General features: G+C 41.5%; 1 protein-coding gene across 3 annotated transcripts in view; it reads right to left on the reverse strand.

Moving 5' to 3' along the window:
• Positions 1-2,399: 2,399 nt before the first annotated feature.
• LOC143277299 (retinoblastoma-binding protein 5 homolog) overlaps positions 2,400-20,335 on the reverse strand; it is a 42,568-nt gene continuing 24,632 nt past the window's right edge. The window contains exons 12-16 of one of the 3 annotated variants that reach the window (XM_076582070.1): positions 19,049-19,144; positions 11,951-12,002; positions 7,586-7,718; positions 5,748-5,864; positions 2,400-2,824 (exon numbers count right to left, since the gene is read on the reverse strand). In XM_076582070.1, the coding sequence (XP_076438185.1) occupies positions 2,799-2,824; positions 5,748-5,864; positions 7,586-7,718; positions 11,951-12,002; positions 19,049-19,144 (424 nt within the window). In that variant the 3' untranslated portion in view covers positions 2,400-2,798. The remainder of the gene's footprint in view (positions 2,825-5,747; positions 5,865-7,585; positions 7,719-11,950; positions 12,003-19,048; positions 19,145-20,335) is intronic. The other 2 variants (XM_076582071.1, XM_076582072.1) reach the window with 2 other exon arrangements.

Below are 20,335 nucleotides of genomic sequence, written 5' to 3' on the forward strand. Positions count from 1 at the left end.
CTTCAACGCCATTATTTCAATCTCTCTCGAAAGTTCCACATCGGCCTATACGCATGCGCGCTGGTCACACTTTTGGCGGTGTGGCCATAGTCAGTCGATGTGTATTCACCTAAAGACTTTTTCCCGGGACACGAAACCGAAAAGTGGATTTCCGGGACGGACTGTCCGTTTTCATTGTTTTCCGGGACAAATACCCGTACCCCGGGACGGTAGGCAGCCCTGTTTGTTGTCCAGATTTAATCAAAAGAACATGTTTCGCTCCCAAATAATCTACTAAATAAAATGTATATACAAACTTGCCTTTAACCCCCTAGCTCCACCCCAGCCCCCACAAAAAAACCAACACACAAGCAAAATATGATTAACTCCGGTGTGTTCATTCAGCAAAAGCCCTGTACCACTGTAAACATTTGTCACTTAACACAAAACAACAACAACAAAAATCTGGATTTCGACATCAACATAAATTGCTCAGAACAATAGGCTGTAATGTTTACCATGCACAAATCAAGCCAATATTTCTGTTATAGGCTGCAACCCATATATTCACAGCTTTCAGTTGCAATTTCTTTTACCCTTCCATATAAGCATGCATTCTATTTACTTATTCATAACGTTTTATCATTTTTTTCAAGAGTTCTTTCTTTTCTTTCTGCACTGTTCGACACTCATGCACATTTCTAGGTGAGATTTCTTGGGTACACAGCTAGTATGTTGTTCCCCAGTTTTGAGGCGTCGTGGGGAACAGTTTCTCGCGTACACTGCTAGGATGGTGTTCCTCATTTTTTATTCGTTGTGGGGAAAGGTTTCTCATATACACAGCTGGTATGTTGTTCCTCAGTTTTGAGGTTTTGTGGGTGGGGAAGGGTTTCTCATGTACACATGTAGGATCTTGTTCCAAGGCTTTGTGGGGAATGGTTTCTCATGTACACAACTAGTATTCCCCCCCCCCCTCCTCCCCCACACACCCCTGTTCTGAGGTATTGGGAGGACAGTTTCTCTTGTACACAGCTAGTATTTTGTTCCCCAGTTCGGAGGAGTTGTGGGAAACATTTTTTCATGTACACAGCTAGGATGTTGTTCCTCACTTTTGAGGTGTTGCGGGGTACTGTTTCTCTTGTGCACAAATAGTATTTTCTTCCTCAGTTTGAGGGGTTGCAGGAAATGGTTTCTCATGTACACAGCTAGTGTGATGTTCCCCAGTTCTGAGGTGTTGGCGGGGAATGTTTTCTCAAGTACACAGCTAATATGTCATTCCCTAGTATTGAGGTGTTGTGGGGAATGGTTTTCTCAAGTACACAACTAGGTATGTTGTTCCTCAGTATTGAGATGTTGCAGGGAAAGGTTTCTCAAATACACAGCTAGTATGTTGTTCCTCAGTTTTGAGGTATTGCAGGGAAAGGTTTCTCAAGTACACACCTTGTATGTTCTTCCCTAGTTTGGAAGTGTTGTGGGGAAAGGTTTCTCAAGCACACAGCTAGTATGTTGTTCCCTAGTTTTGAGATGTTGCAGGGAAAGGTTTCTCAAGTACACAACTAGTATGTTGTTCCCTAGTTTTGAGGTGTTGCAGAGAAAGGTTTCTCAAGTACACAACTAGTATGTTGTTCCCCAGTTTTGAGGTGTTGCAGAGAAAGGTTTCTCAAGTTCACAACTAGTATGTTGTTCCCTATTTTGAGTTATTGCAGGGAAAGGTTTCTCAAGTACACAGCTAGTATGTTGTTCCCTAGTTTTGAGTTGTTGCAGGATAAGGTTTAACAAGTACACAGGTAGTATGTTGTTCCCTAGTTTTGAGGTATTGCAGGGAAAGGTTTCTCAAGTACACAACTTGTATGTTGTTCCCTAGTTTGAAAGTGTTGTGGGGAACGGTTTCTCATGTACACTGCTAAAAATTTTTTCTCCAGTTCTGAGGAGTTGCAGGGCGCGATTTCTCATGTACATGGAAGGTTTGTTCCCAGTTTACAACTGTTGTGGGGAGCAGTTTGTCACATAGACAGACAGGATGTTGTTCCCCGATTTTGAGGAGCTGCAGTTTGCATGGGGTGTTGAAGATTTCTTCTGCACTTGGCACCCAAGCACTGGGGGGTATCTGAAGGGCAGAGTGGCCATGGCTTGCTTTGGTTGTAATCACACTACACTGTGGAGAATCAGAATAGAAGTAGTGTGTGTGTGAGAGAGAGAGAGAGAGATTTGTGCGTGCATGATGAAGGTGTGTGTGTATGTGTGTGTGTGTGTGTTCATGCATATGCATGCATGCATCCTCAGATCTTACAATGCATATCACTTTCATATGCATCTTCCAACCACTGTTCTTACATAAGGCATGCACATCCAAACACAACCAATTAAAAAAAAAAAAAACAAAAACATCCAGACCAGAAACTGAACACAAAACATCTGTCTCCAAAATTTTGATCCTCTCTTGAGCAAGATCCTTTTTCTTTTCTTTTCCATAAAACAAAAACGAGTTTCACACATAAGACATGTATGGTTGGCTTTCCCATATCTTAAAAAAATAAAATAAAAAATTAAAAAAACCACCACAAAAGTATCATGCAAATTCATAATGCACAAGTCACGGCCACAACAAGCATTATGTACACTACATGATGAAAAAAAAAAAAAAAGGTGCCCTCTCTTCTCTGTCTGACAAAGTACACATGTCCACAACCAGGTACACGGACATGAAAGGCTGCCGATGCCGTGAACACATTGGGTGACGCCAATCCAGGTGCACACAGGTGAGAGAGGGGTGGAGGTGAAGGCAAGGAGGGGTGAGGGGTGGGTGCGTGGGGTCCTCTTCACGACGGAAGACTGTCGATGGAATCTGCACATCATACTGCAACCTTCAGATCAAGTCATCGCTTCAGCCTCTGGAGCACAGCTCTCGGCTATAAATCAATGCTGCCGTCAAATCATCAGCACGATGGCGATAATTTGTTTTATTTTTTTTTATTTGTATTTCTTTTGATCACAACAGATTTCTCAGTGTGAAATTCGGGCTGCTCTCCCCAGGGAGAGCGCGTCGCTATACTACAGCGCCACCCATTTTTTTTGTACTTTTTCCTGCATGCAGTTTTATTTGTTTTTCCTATCGAAGTGGATTTTTTTCTACAGAATTTTGCCAGGAACAACTCCTTTGTTGCCGTGGGTTCTTTTACATGTGCTAAGTGCATGCTGCACACGGGACCTGGGTTTATCGTCTCATCCAAATGACTAATGATGAGACCATGGATGGTGATACTACAATATAATCAGGTGATGATATGGCAATGGATGATAATACAACCAGAATGATGATGATTATGATGAAGCAATGGATAACAGTGAAGAAGATGACGATAAATCAATGGGTGATGATACTTCTTCTGCGTTCGTGGGCTGCAAATCCCACGTTCACTCATATGTACATGAGTAGGCTTTTACGTGTATGACCATTTTTACCCCGCCATGTAGGCAGCCATACTCCGTTTTCAGGGGGCTTGGGGTTGCATGTTGGGTATGTTCTTGTTTCTATAACCCACCGAACACTGACATGGATTACAGGACCTTTAACGTGCGTATTTGATCTTCTGCGTGCGTATACACACAAAGGGGGTTCAGGCACTAGCAGGTCTGCACATATGTTGACCTGGGAGATCGTAAAAATCTCCACCCTTTACCCACCAGGCGCCGTTACTGAGATTCGAACCCGGTACCCTCAGACTGAAAGTCCAACGCTTTAAGCACTCGGCTATTGCGCCCATCATGGTGATGATACAACTAGAGAAATTATCTAAAAATGAAGATGATGAAGCAATGGACGATGATACAACAAGAATAACAATGTAACAATGAAGAAGACGATGATAAAGCAGTGAATGATTATGCAACTTGAATAATAATATAATAATCATAAACCAAAGATGATGATGATAAATCAGTTTCAGTTATTCAAGGAAGCATCACTGAGTTTAAACAAATCCATACATGCTACACCTCATCTGCTAGGCAGATGCCTGATAGCAACATGACCCAACACACTGGTCAGGCCTTGAGTGCATGCATATATATATATTTATGTACCAATCAGAACGGATTTCTTCTTAAGAATTTGCCAGAGGACAATGCTTTTGTTGCCATGGGTTCTTTTTCAGTGCGCCATGCATCTGCTGCATACGGGACCTTGCTTCATCGTCTCATCCGAATGACTAGACGCTCAGTTTGATTTTCCAGTCAACCTTGGTAGAAAGGGAAAGAGTGGAAATTGAACACAGACCCAACGGGCGCAATAGCCGAGTGGTTAAAGCGTTGGACTGTCAATCTGAGGGTCCCGGGTTCGAATCACGGTGACGGCGCCTGGTGGGTAAAGGGTGGAGATTTTTACCATCTCCCAGGTCAACATATGTGCAGACCTGCTAGTGCCTGAACCCCCTTCGTGTGTATATGCAAGCAGAATATCAAATACGCACGTTAAAGATCCTGTAATCCATGTCAGCATTCGGTGGGTTATGGAAACAAGAATATACCCAGCATGCACACCCCCGAAAACGGAGTATGGCTGCCTACATGGCGGGGTAAAAACGGTTATACACATAAAAGCCCACTCATGTGCATATGAGTGAACGCAGAAGAAGAAGAACACAGACCCTCATGGACACTGTATTTGCAGATGAGCGTCTTATCCATTCTGCCACCTTCCTGATGACACAGCAATGGATGACATTACAAGTAAAGATGATAATGCAAGAACGATGATGAATATAAAGCAACGGATAGAAACACGACTGGAGTGATAATGGAGGAGATAAAGACGATGACCAGCAGAGAACCCTCCCCAAAATGTCCATCCAGTCTTCTGTCGACACAGCTTAGAAAGCTGCTGTTTTCAAACACTGTAGCGACATGCTCTCCCTGGGAAGAGCTACCCGATTTTCACACCGAGAAATCTGCTGTGACAAAATGTAATAATACAATTCAATACAACACAATGCATTTTTGCAAGCTAAGCCTGTCTGCACTGAAAATATCCCCCACCCCCCACAACCCACCCAGCCTACACACACACACACACACACCTCTGCAAACATACCTCCACATACACACATTCATCTTTACTCACACACATCTTCACACACATGTATCTCCACACATCCACACACACAACCTCCACACATACATCTTCACACACACACATCTTCACACACACACACATACATCTTCACACACACACACACACATCTTCACACACACATCCCAACAAACACACATGTACATCTTCACACACACATTTTCACACCTCCACACACCTCCACACATACATCTTCACACACACACACACATCTTCACACACACAAACACACACACATCCCAACAAACACCCATGTACATCTTCACACACACATACACACATTTTCACACGCACACACACACACCTCCACAAATACATCTTCACACACACACATCTTCACACACACAAACACACACACATCCCAACAAACACACATGTACATCTTCACACACACACACACACATTTTCATACACACACCTCCACACATACATCTTCACACACACACACATACATCTTCACACACACAAACACACACACATCCCAACAAACACATGTACATCTTCACACACACACACACACAACACACATTTTCACACACACACACACCTCCACATACACATCTTCACACACACACACACACACACACACACACACATCTCCACACACCCCTCCACACATACTCTACTTTCAGTGAATCACCTCTGTCTCGGTGGCGCCTGTCTTTGGAGGAGCGCGACTTTTGGGGTCGAGTCTTGCGTGGCTGGTTCTTGCTTTCTGGCACTTTCTTCGCTCCGGCAGTCAGCAAAGGGTGCACCTCTGACAGACAAACAAACAAACTGTATAATATCTATCTATCTATCTACAAGCAAACACAGGGAGTGATTGAGAGAGAAGTGGGTGAAATAATCACTTGCAACACACACTAGCGCATTGCAAAAACCCTGACATGTGTAAGCACTAGTTGTAAGTTGTAAGAAAGCAAGAATTGTCTACCATTAAACACACACACACACACACACACACACACACACAAGGAAGTATGAACTGACTTGTCTTGATGTTTTTTTTTTTCTCTTTCTCTGTTTGTCATTATAGTTGGGTTGTTGTTTTTTTCTTCCATATTTTCCTTTATTTTTTGAAAATATTTATATACTGATTTATTTTTCTTTTCATTTTTCAACCAATGAAGAAACCCATGTACAGAGCACTGAAAAAGAATGATCACAAACAGAAAATAATGTGCTCCGTGACTGGAAAGAAACTAAGGGAGAGAGAGAAAAAAAATGTTGCACCTCTGCATGGAAAATAGGAAAATAACAAGTGAAGTTAAGCTGAAATTTTGTATGTCAGTTACAGCAAAGCAGACAATGCTACAATAAACCTGAAATAAAATCGGAGTCAAAAACAAGAAAATATACTTCCTGCCAGTATTCTTTTTTTTTCAGGGGGTAGGGGGGTGGGGGAAGGGGAGGGGGAGATGGTGGTGGTGGGCCGGCCAGTACGCCTCTGGAGACCATCCCAGCACTGACTGTACTAAAACCCTCTTGGCCGAGAGAGTGGGGATGTAACTTGGGGCAAGACGCTCTCCACTATCCACTAGGATCAAATTCTAGCTCCGATAGCAGGTTGAGAAACTGCCTCCTCTGCAGTTCTGATGGTCATATACATACATACAGACATACAAAATAAAAATAAAAACCATCATAATTTAATAAATACAGCGCCTTTCCATGTGAAACACGCTCAGTTGCACTGTACAATGTAGAAACCAACCTTTATAAACAGGCATTTTAAAACTAAAGTGAAAAAACTTTTATGCACAACCCTTTAGTTTACAAATGCAGAAACCAACATTTAAAAACATGCATTAAAGCACTAAAGTGGAAAAAAACAAAGCCTTTACAGTCAGCCAACCAAACACTCCAGCACAAATTTATGCACACACACACACACACACACACACACACACAGACACACACACACACACAGTGATGGCCTTAATGGAGTGATGGCCTAGCAGAGCTAACGCCTCCACCCAGGCAGCGAGAGAATCTGAGCACGCTGGTTCGAATCACGGCTCAGCCGCCGATATTTTCTCCACCTCCACTAGACCTTGAGTGGTGGTCGGCTGGACGCCAGTCATTTGGATGAGACGATAAACCGGGTCCCATGTGCAGCATGCATTTAGCACACGTAAAAGAAGCCACGGCAACAAATGGGTTGTTGCTGGCAAAACTCCACTTCAATATGAAAAACAAATAAAACTGCACACAGGAAAAAAATACAAAAAAATGGGTGGCACTGCAGTGTAGCAACGCGCTCTCCCTGGGGACAGCAGCCTGAATTTCACACAGAGAAATCTGTTGTGATAAAAAGAAATACAAATACAAACAAAAATACACACACGCACACATAATCGTCACAGACATACATACAGACAAGACATCAAAACTCTCAAACCACAGGAGCAGACAGAAAGGGGGGGGGGGTATGGTGGGGGGGCGGGGGGGGGGGGGGGGCAGGGACGTGTACACTACCATCCACTGGAGCGTTGGGCAGGTCGATGTCCATGGGCTTCACTCGCTTCTTCTTGCTCGGCCCAGAGTCCGAACTTCCGTGGCTGCGCTTCTTCTCCGGGGGAGGGGGTGGGGGTGCCACCTCTTCTGGTGGCTAGTGGCAACCAGACTTGTGGGGTTAATTGATGAGTGCGTGCGTGTGTGTGTGTGTGTGTGTGTGTGTGTGTGTTTGTTGTTTTTGTTGTGTGTGTGTGTGTGTGTTGTGTGCATGTGTGTGCATGCATATGTGTATGTGTGTGTGTGCATGTGTTGTACATATATGTGAGAATATGGAAGAGAAAGAATAAGAGAGAGAGAATGTGTGAGTGTGTACATATGTGTACTGTGTTTATGTGTGTGTGTGTGCGCGCGTGTGTGTGCGTGTGTGTTTGTGTGCATGCATGCACACACATGCTGGATTGTAGCATACCTGCGTAGTATGTGCGTGCATGCCTTTGAAAGCATACAACGTGTCAAACAAAAACATACAGTGTGTAAAACATTCGCCTCGAAAACAATGGAGTTATCCTCAGGAGACGCCTGAAGATGACTTAAAAAAGATTTCACCATGATACCGCAACCACAGTGTAATGCGACACAACGTTGAAGACAACCAAGTCCATGAAGAACTCAAACAAGAACATGCTTCAATTGAAAAGAACAACAACAACAACAACAACAACAAAATCAACAACTCAAAATGATGAGAACAACACGAAGCGGATGAAAAGGTTAGTCCATGCAGAGAGACAATACATACTAAAAAGTGAATGAGAAATACTGATGCAAAGGACGTGACATAGTCATAAAAAGAAAAAAAAAAAGAAAAATGAAAGAAAGCAAAGGAACCATTTTCTTTCAACTATGAGGATTCAGACTTCAGACATTACAAAATTTATCTATTTGTTATCAAAATGAATATATAAAATCATATATATATATATATATAATTATATGTATACATATATATACTTTTTTGGTTTGTTTGTTTACTTTTGGTTTTGATATGATTAGGCATGAAGTGGAAGACCTTTAGTAAGAATACTACGACACAGAGTAATACTTGGAAGTAGTCATTAAAAGCAAGCAGCTCTTTCACTTGTTAATAAGAGTCTGACCATACTGCCATCATACAGAAAGCAACACTTTCATCCATTCATTCATTCACTGAAGGCTGCAGGCTGGTAGTTTGTCACTTGAGAGGGGCCGGGTGATAACAAGCAGCTCTCTTCCATTCATACACCAAGCTGTATTCTCAGTCCCTAACCAACCAGCGCCACAGCAAAGTTGGAATTAACGACACGCTGACACTGTCCCTAACCAACCAGTGCACAGCGAAGTTGGAATTAACGACACGCTGACACTGTTCCCGGCAAACCAGCGCACAGCAAAGTTGGAATTAACGACACACTGACACTGTCCCTAGTGAACCAGTGCACAGCAAAGTTGGAATCAACAACACGGTGACACTGTCCCTGGCAAACCAGCACACAGCGAAGTTGGAATTAACGACATTGTCCCAAGCAAACCAGCGCACAGCAAAGTTGGAATTAACGACACGCTGACATTGTCCCCAGCGAACCAGCACACAGCAAATTTGGAATTAACGACACACTGACACTGTCCCTAGTGAACCAGCACACAGCGAAGTTGGAATTAATGACACTGTCCCCAGCAAACCAGCGCACAGCAAAGTTGGAATTAACAACACGCTGACACTGTCCCAAGCGAACCAGTGCACAACGAAGTTGGAATTAACGACACTGTCCCCAGCAAACCAGCGCACAGCAAAGTTGGAATTAACGACATTGTCCCCAACAAACCAGCGCACAGCAAAGTTGGAATTAACGACACGCTGACATTGTCCCCAGTGAACCAGCACACAGCAAATTTGGAATTAACGACACACTGACACTGTCCCTAGTGAACCAGCACACAGCAAAGTTGGAATTAATGACACTGTCCCCAGCAAACCAGCGCACAGCAAAGTTGGAATTAACAACACGCTGACACTGTCCCAAGCGAACCAGTGCACAACGAAGTTGGAATTAACGACACTGTCCCCAGCAAACCAGCGCACAGCAAAGTTGGAATTAACGACACGCTGACACTATCCCTGGCGAACCAGCGCACAGCAAAGTTGGAATTAACGACACACTGACAAACTACTACAAAATTCCCTTGGGATCATATTGTTCAGTGCTGGCACTGTTCACGGGAGGAGGGGGATGCGGAAGGGTGGGGGGGAGGGGGACCTCAAATTGGTGGGCGCGGGGGTTAGCCCATTCATGACACTGCTTCCTCAGGCCTGAAGCCCTCCTGGCCTGAAGCTGACTTAAAAAAAAAAAAAAAAAAAAAAAAAGAAGTTAGAAAACAGGCAGTGGGACCAAAAACAAAAAAAAAAAAGTTACAACTGTGATTTTATTTGCACGCAGACTAATCTGAAACTTGACATGCTCTCCTTTCATTGTCTGTTGGATTTCTTTTTCTTTCTTTCTTTAGTTTAACATAACGTCTTTTCACTGGTCAGTGATATTAGACGGTTGTGTGCCTGATCAGAGTATGTATGTGCTTATAACAAGCCTGTGCTTGCACAGATGAACTGCCATTAAGTTGTTTCGTTTTTTATTTGACGACAACTGATAACTGCTTAAGCCAAAGTTTTGTCAACTTTCTGCATAAAAAAAAATCGTCCTCATAATCATCATTTGGTCATTAATCTTAATCATTTCGCTCCATGAAAACATCCTTCACAATATCCCTTTGATTTAGTTCCTTTTTTTGTTTTTTTAAACTATATTTCCAATGTCAAAATTTTAAATGAAAACCTCCATACTTAAATCAAAGGAAGGATGGAAAACTGATGAAGGGAATTAACTCATGGAGCATGGTACAGACTGTGCGAAAACATGGATATGTATGAGTTCTCGACTCTTTGAGTTCAACTATGTATTACAAGTAGACTCAGTACACTCAGATATCGGCACTGAGTGATGCGCTGCTGTCACGAGTCATCTCGGAATTCTGACGCAGTAAATGAGATCAGCGACGGGAGCAATAGCCGAGTGGTTAAAGCGGTGGACTGTCATTCTGAGGGTCCCGGGTTCGAATCATGGTGACAGCGCCTGGTGGGTAAAGGGTGGAGATTTTTCCGATCTCCCAGGTCAACATATGTGCAGACCTGCTAGTGCCTGAACCCCCTTCGTGTGTATATGCAAGCAGAAGATCAAATACGCACGGTAAAGATCCTGTAATCCATGTCAGCATTTGGTGGGTTATGGAAACAAGAACATTCCCAGCATGCACACTCCTGAAAACAGAGTATGGCTGCCTACATGGCGGGTTAAAAACGGTCATACACGTAAAAGCCCACTTGCGTATATACAAGTGAACGTGGGAGTTGCAGCCCACGAATGTAGAAGAAGAAGAAGAAGAAGAAGAAGAAGAGATCAGCTCAAACGGCAAGGAGACCAGCCAAGTTATCCACACCGACCCCCATCTCTTTAACCCCCCCCTCCCCCAACATCCCCCTCCCCCACCCCCAGTCCCAGTACATGAGGAAGTTCCTTTATTTGTTCCCTGTTTGGTCTTAATTTATTTGTCTTCCTTTTTTTTTTGTTGTATTGTTTCAAGTGAATGAAACTTGGTAATGTTGCAACGATTTCCTGTAATTACAATTATTATCATAAATTTATGATTATAAGCAATGAATTTCCATCAGGTAGAATGACAAAATGATGAAAAATAATGAAGTAAAAAAAACAAAAAAACCCACACCCAAAAACCAACCAACAGGAGAAGAAAAAGATGACATCGTGACAGTGTGATAGAAAGTGGAGTGGAGCATCATGACTCAACAAGCGATGGTATCCCCTGAGAGTTTATAATATGAAAGAAAAGGAATTAGGACTCCCCACCACCCCCCACCCAAAGGATGATATCCGATGAGACATCCAGCGAGTGAATAGGTCATTTTTATGCAAATCTGGACTGATGTGATGTTTGAACCTTATTTTGGTTTCTCTCTGACCACCAACCACAGGGTTCGAATCTTTTTTTTTTTTTTTAGTGTCAGTCGGGCACTCTGGACAAAACATTTGAGCGCCCAATGTGGGGGGTGGGGGGGGGTGGGGGTTGGGGGCGGCACTGCACTGTAGCAACATGCTCTCCCTGAGAAGAGAGCAGCCCAAAATTTCACACACAGACAAAAAAAACACCTGTTGTGACAAAAAAAAAAAAGGTGCAATACGATACAATATACTACATTAAATGATGGATGATGGTGGTTCCACCCCCCACCCCCCCCCCCCCCACCCTCCCACCACCTGTCTCACACGTGGTATATACCTTCACGGCAGCGGACGTGGTTAGTGTGGGCGCCCGCGCCGGCTGACAGGAGACCGGAATAGGGAAACAGTCAGCGTGGCAATGCAAGGCCGAGAAGACAGCCGTGTGTGTATATATAAATAAAAGCAACAGAAACCATCAACACACTCAAACACACACACACACACACACAAAAAAAAAGAGGGTGGGGTGGTGGGGTCAACTTAAAAACATACAAAAAAAGACACAGCAAGTAAGGGAGGAATTAAGGGGGGGGGAGAGCAGGGGAAGGGGAGATAACGGCGGCAGTAAGGCTGTAGAGAAATCACCAACATCAGCTGAGAAGAAAGGCTGGGTCACGACCAACATGCTGACCACCGTGGTGGGTGGGTAAAAAAGCAACAACAACAACAACAAAAACAAACAAACAAAAACAAAAAACACAAATATACCTGTGACCAGCTGTAGGTTTACATCCATCATTCTAATTCCTCTTTTCATGCTTGAAAGAATGATCCCAAAAACAACAAAAAAAACAACCACCCAAGAATTTCTGGATGGAGTTGAAATTTGAACCAAAGTGACTGATCTATCGACACATTTCAAGAAAAAAAATAAACCACCACCACCACAACCACAATAACCTAAAAAAAAACAACCCCTAGCTAATACACAGTAATAGGAGACTTATAGAGGAATTTTCTCGAATTTTCTCTTATAGAGGAATTTTCTCAACACCTCCAGGAGACTTATAGAGGAATTTTCTCGACACCTCCAGGAGACTTATAGAGGAATTTTCTCGACACCTCCAGGAGACTTATAGAGGAATTTTCTCAACACCTCCAGGAGACTTATAGAGGAATTTTCTCAACACCTACAGGAGACTTGTAGAGGAATTTTCTCAACACCTCCAGGAAACTTATTGAGGAATTTTCTCAACACCTCCAGGAGACTTGTAGAGGAATTTTCTCAACACCTCCAGGAGACTTATAGAGGAATTTTCTCAACACCTACAGGAGACTTATAGAGCAATTTTCTCAACACCTCCAGAAAACTTATAGAGGAATTTTCTCAACACCTCCAGGAGACTCAACACCTCCAGGAGACTTATAGAGGAATTTTCTCAACACCTCCAGGAGACTTATAGAGGAATTTTCTCAACACCTACAGGAGACTTATAGAGCAATTTTCTCAACACCTCCAGAAAACTTATAGAGGAATTTTCTCAACACCTCCAGGAGACTTATAGAGGAATTTTCTCAACACCTCCAGGAGACTTATTGAGGAATTTTCGAGGAATTTTCTCAACACCTCCAGGAGACTTATAGAGGAATTTTCTCAACACCTCCCCCCCTCCCCACCCTCCCCCCCCCCAAATCTCCTCCTCTCACCCCGTCATTGATATTCTGATTTACTTTTTTTTTTTCAATGCAGCACCAAGACTTTTTTTTCCCCCTTTCTTATGGAAAACAAAGTCAACAGGGCTTGGATTTATTTATATATAGAAAAATTCAAGAAAATTCCCCCTGAAATATTTAGCTCCCAGTCACTCCGAATGCATCAGGGTCAAGCAGAGACTAGTCACAGGAAGAGCCATAGTGGATGAACACAGTCCAGCTGGCCACAGGCACTTGCCCAACGGCCGAGTTATCTTCTTCAACAACAGGATGCATTCTGAATCAAATCAACGGTTACAACTCAAGGAACAGCAAAAACTGGAACACAAGAAACTGAAAATTGAAAACAAAAACATGCTTTACACAAGATTGATTAAAAAAAAAATAAATAAACAGTACAGGATATAGCTGAAAACTAAATAATATAACCAAAACGAAAACACAGGCTTTACACTATATTGATAAAAAAATAAAAAAAAAAGACAACACACTCTACGCAAATTTCTTTTCTCTCATCAACAATTCAAAAACGAAACAAAAATTTAAAAAAGAAGAGAGAGAGAGAAAAAAAAAAAAGAACCAAAAAGTTATCCTGATTTAATTATAGACATTATATTTAATTATAGACAGAAAGGAAGAAAAGTGTAACAGTCTTGTGTAGTTCAGTCCATGAATAAAATCCAATGAGCACACATTGTTTTAACCCGGTGTTCGGTTGTCTCTGTGTGTGTGTGTGTGTGTGTGTGTGTGTGTGTGTGTGTGTGTCCGTGGTAAACTTTAACATTGATATTTTCTCTGCAAATACTTTGTCAGTTGACACCAAATTACGCATAAAAATAGGAAAAATTCAGTTCTTTCCAGTCATCTTGTTTAAAACAATATTGCACCTCTGGGATGGGCACACAAAAAAAAAATAATGAAGCCTAATTATATGCAAACTGCATTTACTGTTATATTTATATTTTTTGTATTCTCTAAACTTGGCACTTTGATCTGATATTCTGACCCAACAACAAGAGCAGTCATTATTATCATTTTTTGTTCAAACAGGAACTTCTTTTGCTAAGCATGGAAGTTTTATTTATTTTGCAAATGTTTTGGTGCAGACAGTTAAAAAAAGGGAAATTACTCTGTAATTAATGCTAGGGGACTTAATTTGCTTTAAACTGATCTTTCTCATCTTAAACATTACATTTTGAAATTATACTCAATACATAAAAAGCTTGGATTTTTTTTAAGTGTATCACAAGTGAGTCTTGAAGGCCTTGCCTCTCTTGTTCTTTATCTTATGTTCTAGTTTAACAGGAATCAAACTGCACAAAAGACCAACCCCTTATCCTGATTATTTGGATTTGTATTTGTATTTCTTTTTATCACAACAGATTTCTCTGTGTGAAATTCGGGCTGCTCTCCCCAGGGAGAGCGCGTCGCTACACTACAGCGCCACCCATTTTTTTTGCATTTTTTCCTGCGTGCAGTTTTATTTGTTTTTCCTATCGCAGTGGATTTTTCTACAGAATTTTGCCAGGAACAACCCTTGCCATGGTTTCTGTTACGTGCGCTAAGTGCATGCTGCACACGGGACCTCGGCTTATCGTCTCATCCGAATGACTAGCGTCCAGACCACCACTCAAGGTCTTGTGGAGGGGGAGAAAATTTTGGCGGCTGAGCCGTGATTGGAACCAGCGCGCTCAGATTCTCTCGCTTCCTAGGCGGACGCGTTACCTCTAGGCCATCACTCCACTATATATTATCATGTAAAACACAGTTTTAGACTAGAACGAAGAACAATGCAAACAGCCGTGTGCAGTTCAGTCCAGAAATAAAATCAAGTGAGCACTTGTTCTTATTTTTTGTGTTTTAGTTTCACTAGAAGCAAAACCGCACATCAGGAATTGAGAAAGAATAAAAAAATTTTTTTAAAAGATCTTCATTTATTAGTTTTAAGAATAATTTTCCCATTCACTAATCAAATACAGAAATTTGAATTTCATATCCCTATAACAGAGTTTAAATAAGAGCACTGAATGCTTTATTTTTTTTGTTGTTGTTTTTTTGGTTGTTTTTTGGGTTTTTTGGTTTTTTAGTTGCCAATGAAATATCAAAATATCAAAAATTAACAAGAATTCTCTGATTAAAAAATATAGAATGTTTAACCCCCTTTTTTTTATACTCACAAAAAAAGTATTACACTATTTTTTAATGATCAAGATCTCTTTAGAAGGATTTAGTTAGACTGGCAACTACCAAAACAAACAATCATCCTAAACTTTAAAACTTTTAAAATGATAACATAACATAGCAGGGAGCAATTGTCAACTTAAAACGTCACACAGTAGGGAGAATTTTGAACTTATAACACTACGCATTGGGGACTTTTTTTTTTCTGTCCACAATCATATTCTAAAAATCTCTCTCTCTCTCTCTGTCCTTGCATTGCTGAGAGAGGTAAAAAAAAGAGAGAGAGGGAGAAAGAGAAAGAGAGAAGAAGAAGAAGAAGAGGGAGAAGGAGAAGGAGAAAGAAAGAGACAGATGTCGAGAATGAGAGAGGGAGGGAAAAAGAGAGAAGAAGAGAGACAGACTGACAGAGAATGAACGAACGAGAGAGAGAGAAAGAGAGATAGAAAGAGACAGAGACAGAGAAAGAGACAAAACAGACACAGAGAGATAGAGACAGAGACAGGTTATTCAGTTCCTAATCAATTCAACAACCTGCTGTTAAAAGAGGTCACCTACATCACAAGGAAAGCAGTATCAATAAAAAAAAAAATGGTTACAGTTCGCATTAACAAGCATCTGCAAGAGTTAACAGTACACCACAGCAGCCAACCTTTCAGAAACCAAATCCTTTAGCTTGGGGATCATATACCCAGTCTCACTCTTTCCACCCAAGTTTGTTTGTTTTTTCTTTGCTGCCCCGTCATCTGCACCGTTTCAGTGGCATTACTCCCACGCCGCTCATTTAGATTCCCCCATACACGGCCACACCCGGGTTCGTCCGTCGTAGTTCCAGCGTCGGCAGTCCACAGGGAACCATTGATGTTAGGTCGCCAGGAGGCCACACACCAGAGGAGACCCTGCACTGCTGCTGAGTCACTTCGGTGGTGTTCAGTGGTGCCTGTTCTAACGTACTTAGGACACCACCTACTAAGCCCCCTACTAACGACAATAATGGCTTAGTCGCGGAGCCAGACTGAGTGAGCGTCCCCCCCAGAGTGGAGACCGCCACCACGTCCCTCAAACAACAGCCCCTCCATGAATCTGCCGACACTGACGACATTGACAGCTTTCCACCCAAGTTTGACCTGAAAATCAAACTAACCGTCCAGCCATTCACATGAGACGATAAACCAAGGTCCTGTGTGCACCTTGGTGCACTGAAAAAGATCCCACGGCAACGTAAGCGTTGTCCTCTGACAAGAAGAAATCCACTCTGATTGGCACATAAAATTCATATGCATGCACTCTTTTTTTCTTTTCTTTTTTTTTCTCAAGGCCTGACTAAGCGCGTTGGGTTACGCTGCTGGTCAGGCATCTGCTTGGCAGATGTGGTGTAGCGTATATGGATTTGTTCCAAATGCAGTGACACCTCCTTGAGCTACTGAAACTGAAACTGCACTCTCGGCCTGACCAAGCGCTTTACAAACACAAGAGTCGTTTGCACAACAGGCTGCCTACATGGGTAGAGCTGACTGACAAGCGGCCTTCAGGCGCTCATCATTCGTTTCCTGTGTCATCCAGTCAGACTTCAGTCACAGGAAACACATGCACAAGAAAATAAAGAGTAGACTTTTTCTGCAGAATTTTGACCCACTGACCCCTCTCCTCATGTCGTGTGAACGCCCACCCCCCTCCCTCTTCACTGCTCTCAGAAGCTGAATCACAGTCAGTACCTTCTTGCTGGTAGCTTTCTTCACAGCAGATACTTTATTCAACGTCTTCATCATCCTCGTCGATGTCAAAACCTTCAGTTTGAAGCATTTCAATCACTTCCGCAGCAGTAAAAGCTGCTGTCGTGATCTAGTTTGTTTAAAAAATTTCCACTTGTATCGCCTGCGATGCCATATCTGATACGTATGCAGATTAGCTTGTCGTGTGGGGTCCTGAACTCACTGGCTCCCTGTGGAGTGTGTTGTTACCGAATCTCATGAAGAAACTTTCCATTCGACCCTTGACACGTTCACAATGCCCGGTGTAGCTGCAATTGTTATGCTACCCCATGAGGAAAACGTGGAAAAATTTTAACTGTCAAAACCGCTATAGCGTTCTGTCATCTGGAATGCTACCTTACGTCAGGAACACTATAGCGTTCCATAGTCTGAGTGAGTTAACGTGCACTATGTGCTTGTTACACGTTGGACCAAAGTTAATCATGTCATCCCAATGACCGATGTTTCAGGTTGAAAAATGCGGATAGGTGTAAGAAATCAGTGCATGGGTTGAATTTCTTATGGATTGTGCGATTTTTTTTTTTTTTTTTTTTTTTTTTTAAAAGAATAATGAGTCTTTTTTCATAATCCATAAAAAAAGTAGAAAATTGCAATTCAAACTAATTGCATAGGATTTAAAATCCATACAAACTTTAGAAAAATTGTAATGGTTGGCAGGTATGGTATATATACACACACACACACACACACATACACATATATAAATATACACACACTGAAATAAAGGCTACACTGTGTACACACAGATTCTGTTAATCTGCACTGCAGTTAACACTACACAGCTTAGTTACACATCAGATAAAAATAACACAAAACCATACACATATAAACACAACAACAACAGGTCCAAAACACACAAGTCCTGCTGCACATCGAGTAAGTGAAAATACCACATCAGATCCACAATATACGCATCAAAATTCATGCCTGTAACTTCACATCAGACGCATACCTGGAACTTACTGGCAATTACACATAAATCTTTTAAAATCACAAAAGTGGATAGATGTTAAGCAAAAGAACGAACGAACATAAATCACAGGCATTCAATGTCCACAAAATTCTTCTCTTTCGTGTATGTGAAACAACAAAATAATAACAACAACAACAACAACAACAACAACGATGATAATACCAATAATATAAAAAATAAAAATAATCAAACCATCTTCTCTATCTGCAAAAGAACAACTTCACGTATAACTTAGAACAAACCATATCTTCAAAACCAACAACAACGACAATCACTACTACTACTACTACTACTACAACAAAGACTGTGTAAAATGCAGAAAGACTATGAAAAATAAGAGCTACCGTTACAGAACTGAAAACATGGCTAGTTCAAAATATACACAAGAACTGAAGAAGAAGACGACAAAACTTAACAGGCAGGTTACCGAACTGAAACTTAGTTTGTTAAAAAAGACGATTAAACACAACAAGCACAGTTACTCAGCTGAAAACTTGGCGAGTTCAAACATACATAAGGGAACAACGAAACGTCACAGGTAAACTAGTCTACGGAACTGAAAACACGCTAGCTCAAAATAACATAAGAAGACAATGAAACTTCAGAGAGATAAGTTAATAAACTGAAACTCTTGTGAAACATAACACACAGATCAGGTGATCTGAAACTGGACTTGTTCCAAACTGGAGAACAACAAAGAGAAGGAAAAGCTAAAGTTTAATGAATAAAAAAATTTAAGAAAAAAAAAAAATTAAAAGAGAGAGAGAGAGAGAAAAGAGTGTGACAAGGGGGATAACTCACAGGGCCGTCTCCCTGCCACGCCTCCTCCGGTTCCTCGATCTCTGGGGACACAGGGAGATAGAGGAGGGCGTCTTTGTCTTCCTCGTCCTCATCGCTGCAGCCGGAGGCGTTCAATGGTTGTTTTCATTATTTAAAAAAAAAAAAAAAAAAAAAAAAAACCATTTAGGGCTTAATGTTAACTTGAATGTCTCATAGGTCAGTGTTATCCTTATGTCTCATATGTGTATGATAGTCATGTCTGACTATGACCATCAGAACAGCAGAGGAGACAACTACCGTCCCGACTATTTGGGCTAGAATTTGATTATAGTGGAGAGTGTCTTGCCCAAGTTAGATCCCCACTCTCTCGGCCAAGAGGGTTTTAGGACAGTCGGTGTTGGGATGGTTCACCAAGGCCTACTAGCCCACAAGGCTGCAGCACTAAGAGCCAGTGCAATTTTGCCTCCTAGTCTCATAGGCATTAATTAAACACCCACTTCACCTGTATTATTATTATTCTTATCATTATTACCATCATTATGGTAATCATTATCATCATTAGTATTATCATTATTGCTCACCTTCTGATTGCTAATGAAAGTGGAGTGATGGCCTAGAGGTAACGCGTCCGCCTAGGAAGCGAGAGAATCTGAGCGCGCTGGTTCGAATCACTGCTCAGCCGCTGATATTTTCTCCCCCTCTACTAGACCTTGAGTGGTGGTCTGGGCGCTAGTCATTCGGATGACACTATGTTTGCACAAAAGAGTCAGTAAAAACTGAAGTGTAAATGATGGGATCATGAACCATGCTACAACAAAGAAACAAGGTCTTGTGTGCAGCATGCATTTAGCGCATGTAAAAGAACCCACGGCAACAAAAGGGTTGTCCCTGGAAAAATTCAGTAGAAAAATCCACATCAACAGGAAAACAAATAAAATTGCAGGAATAAAAAATACAACAGAAAAAAAAAGAAAAAAAGGTTGGCGCTGTCAGTGTAGTGATGCGCTCTCCCTGCGGAGAGCAACCCGAATTTCACAAAGAGAAATCTGTTGTGATAAAAAAGGCAAATACAATACAATACAAATACATCCAACTATAAGTATAATACAATAAAATACAATACAATACAAATATATCTAACTATAAGTATAATACAATAAAATACAATACAAATATATCTAGCTATCAGAAAAATACAATACAAATATATCTAACTATAAGTATAATACAATACAATACAAAACAAATATATCTAACTATAAGTGTAATACAATACAAATATATCTAACTATAAGTATAATACAAT

Source organism: Babylonia areolata, chromosome 34, assembly GCF_041734735.1.
Source record: "Babylonia areolata isolate BAREFJ2019XMU chromosome 34, ASM4173473v1, whole genome shotgun sequence".
NCBI classification, from domain to species: domain Eukaryota; kingdom Metazoa; phylum Mollusca; class Gastropoda; order Neogastropoda; family Buccinidae; genus Babylonia; species Babylonia areolata.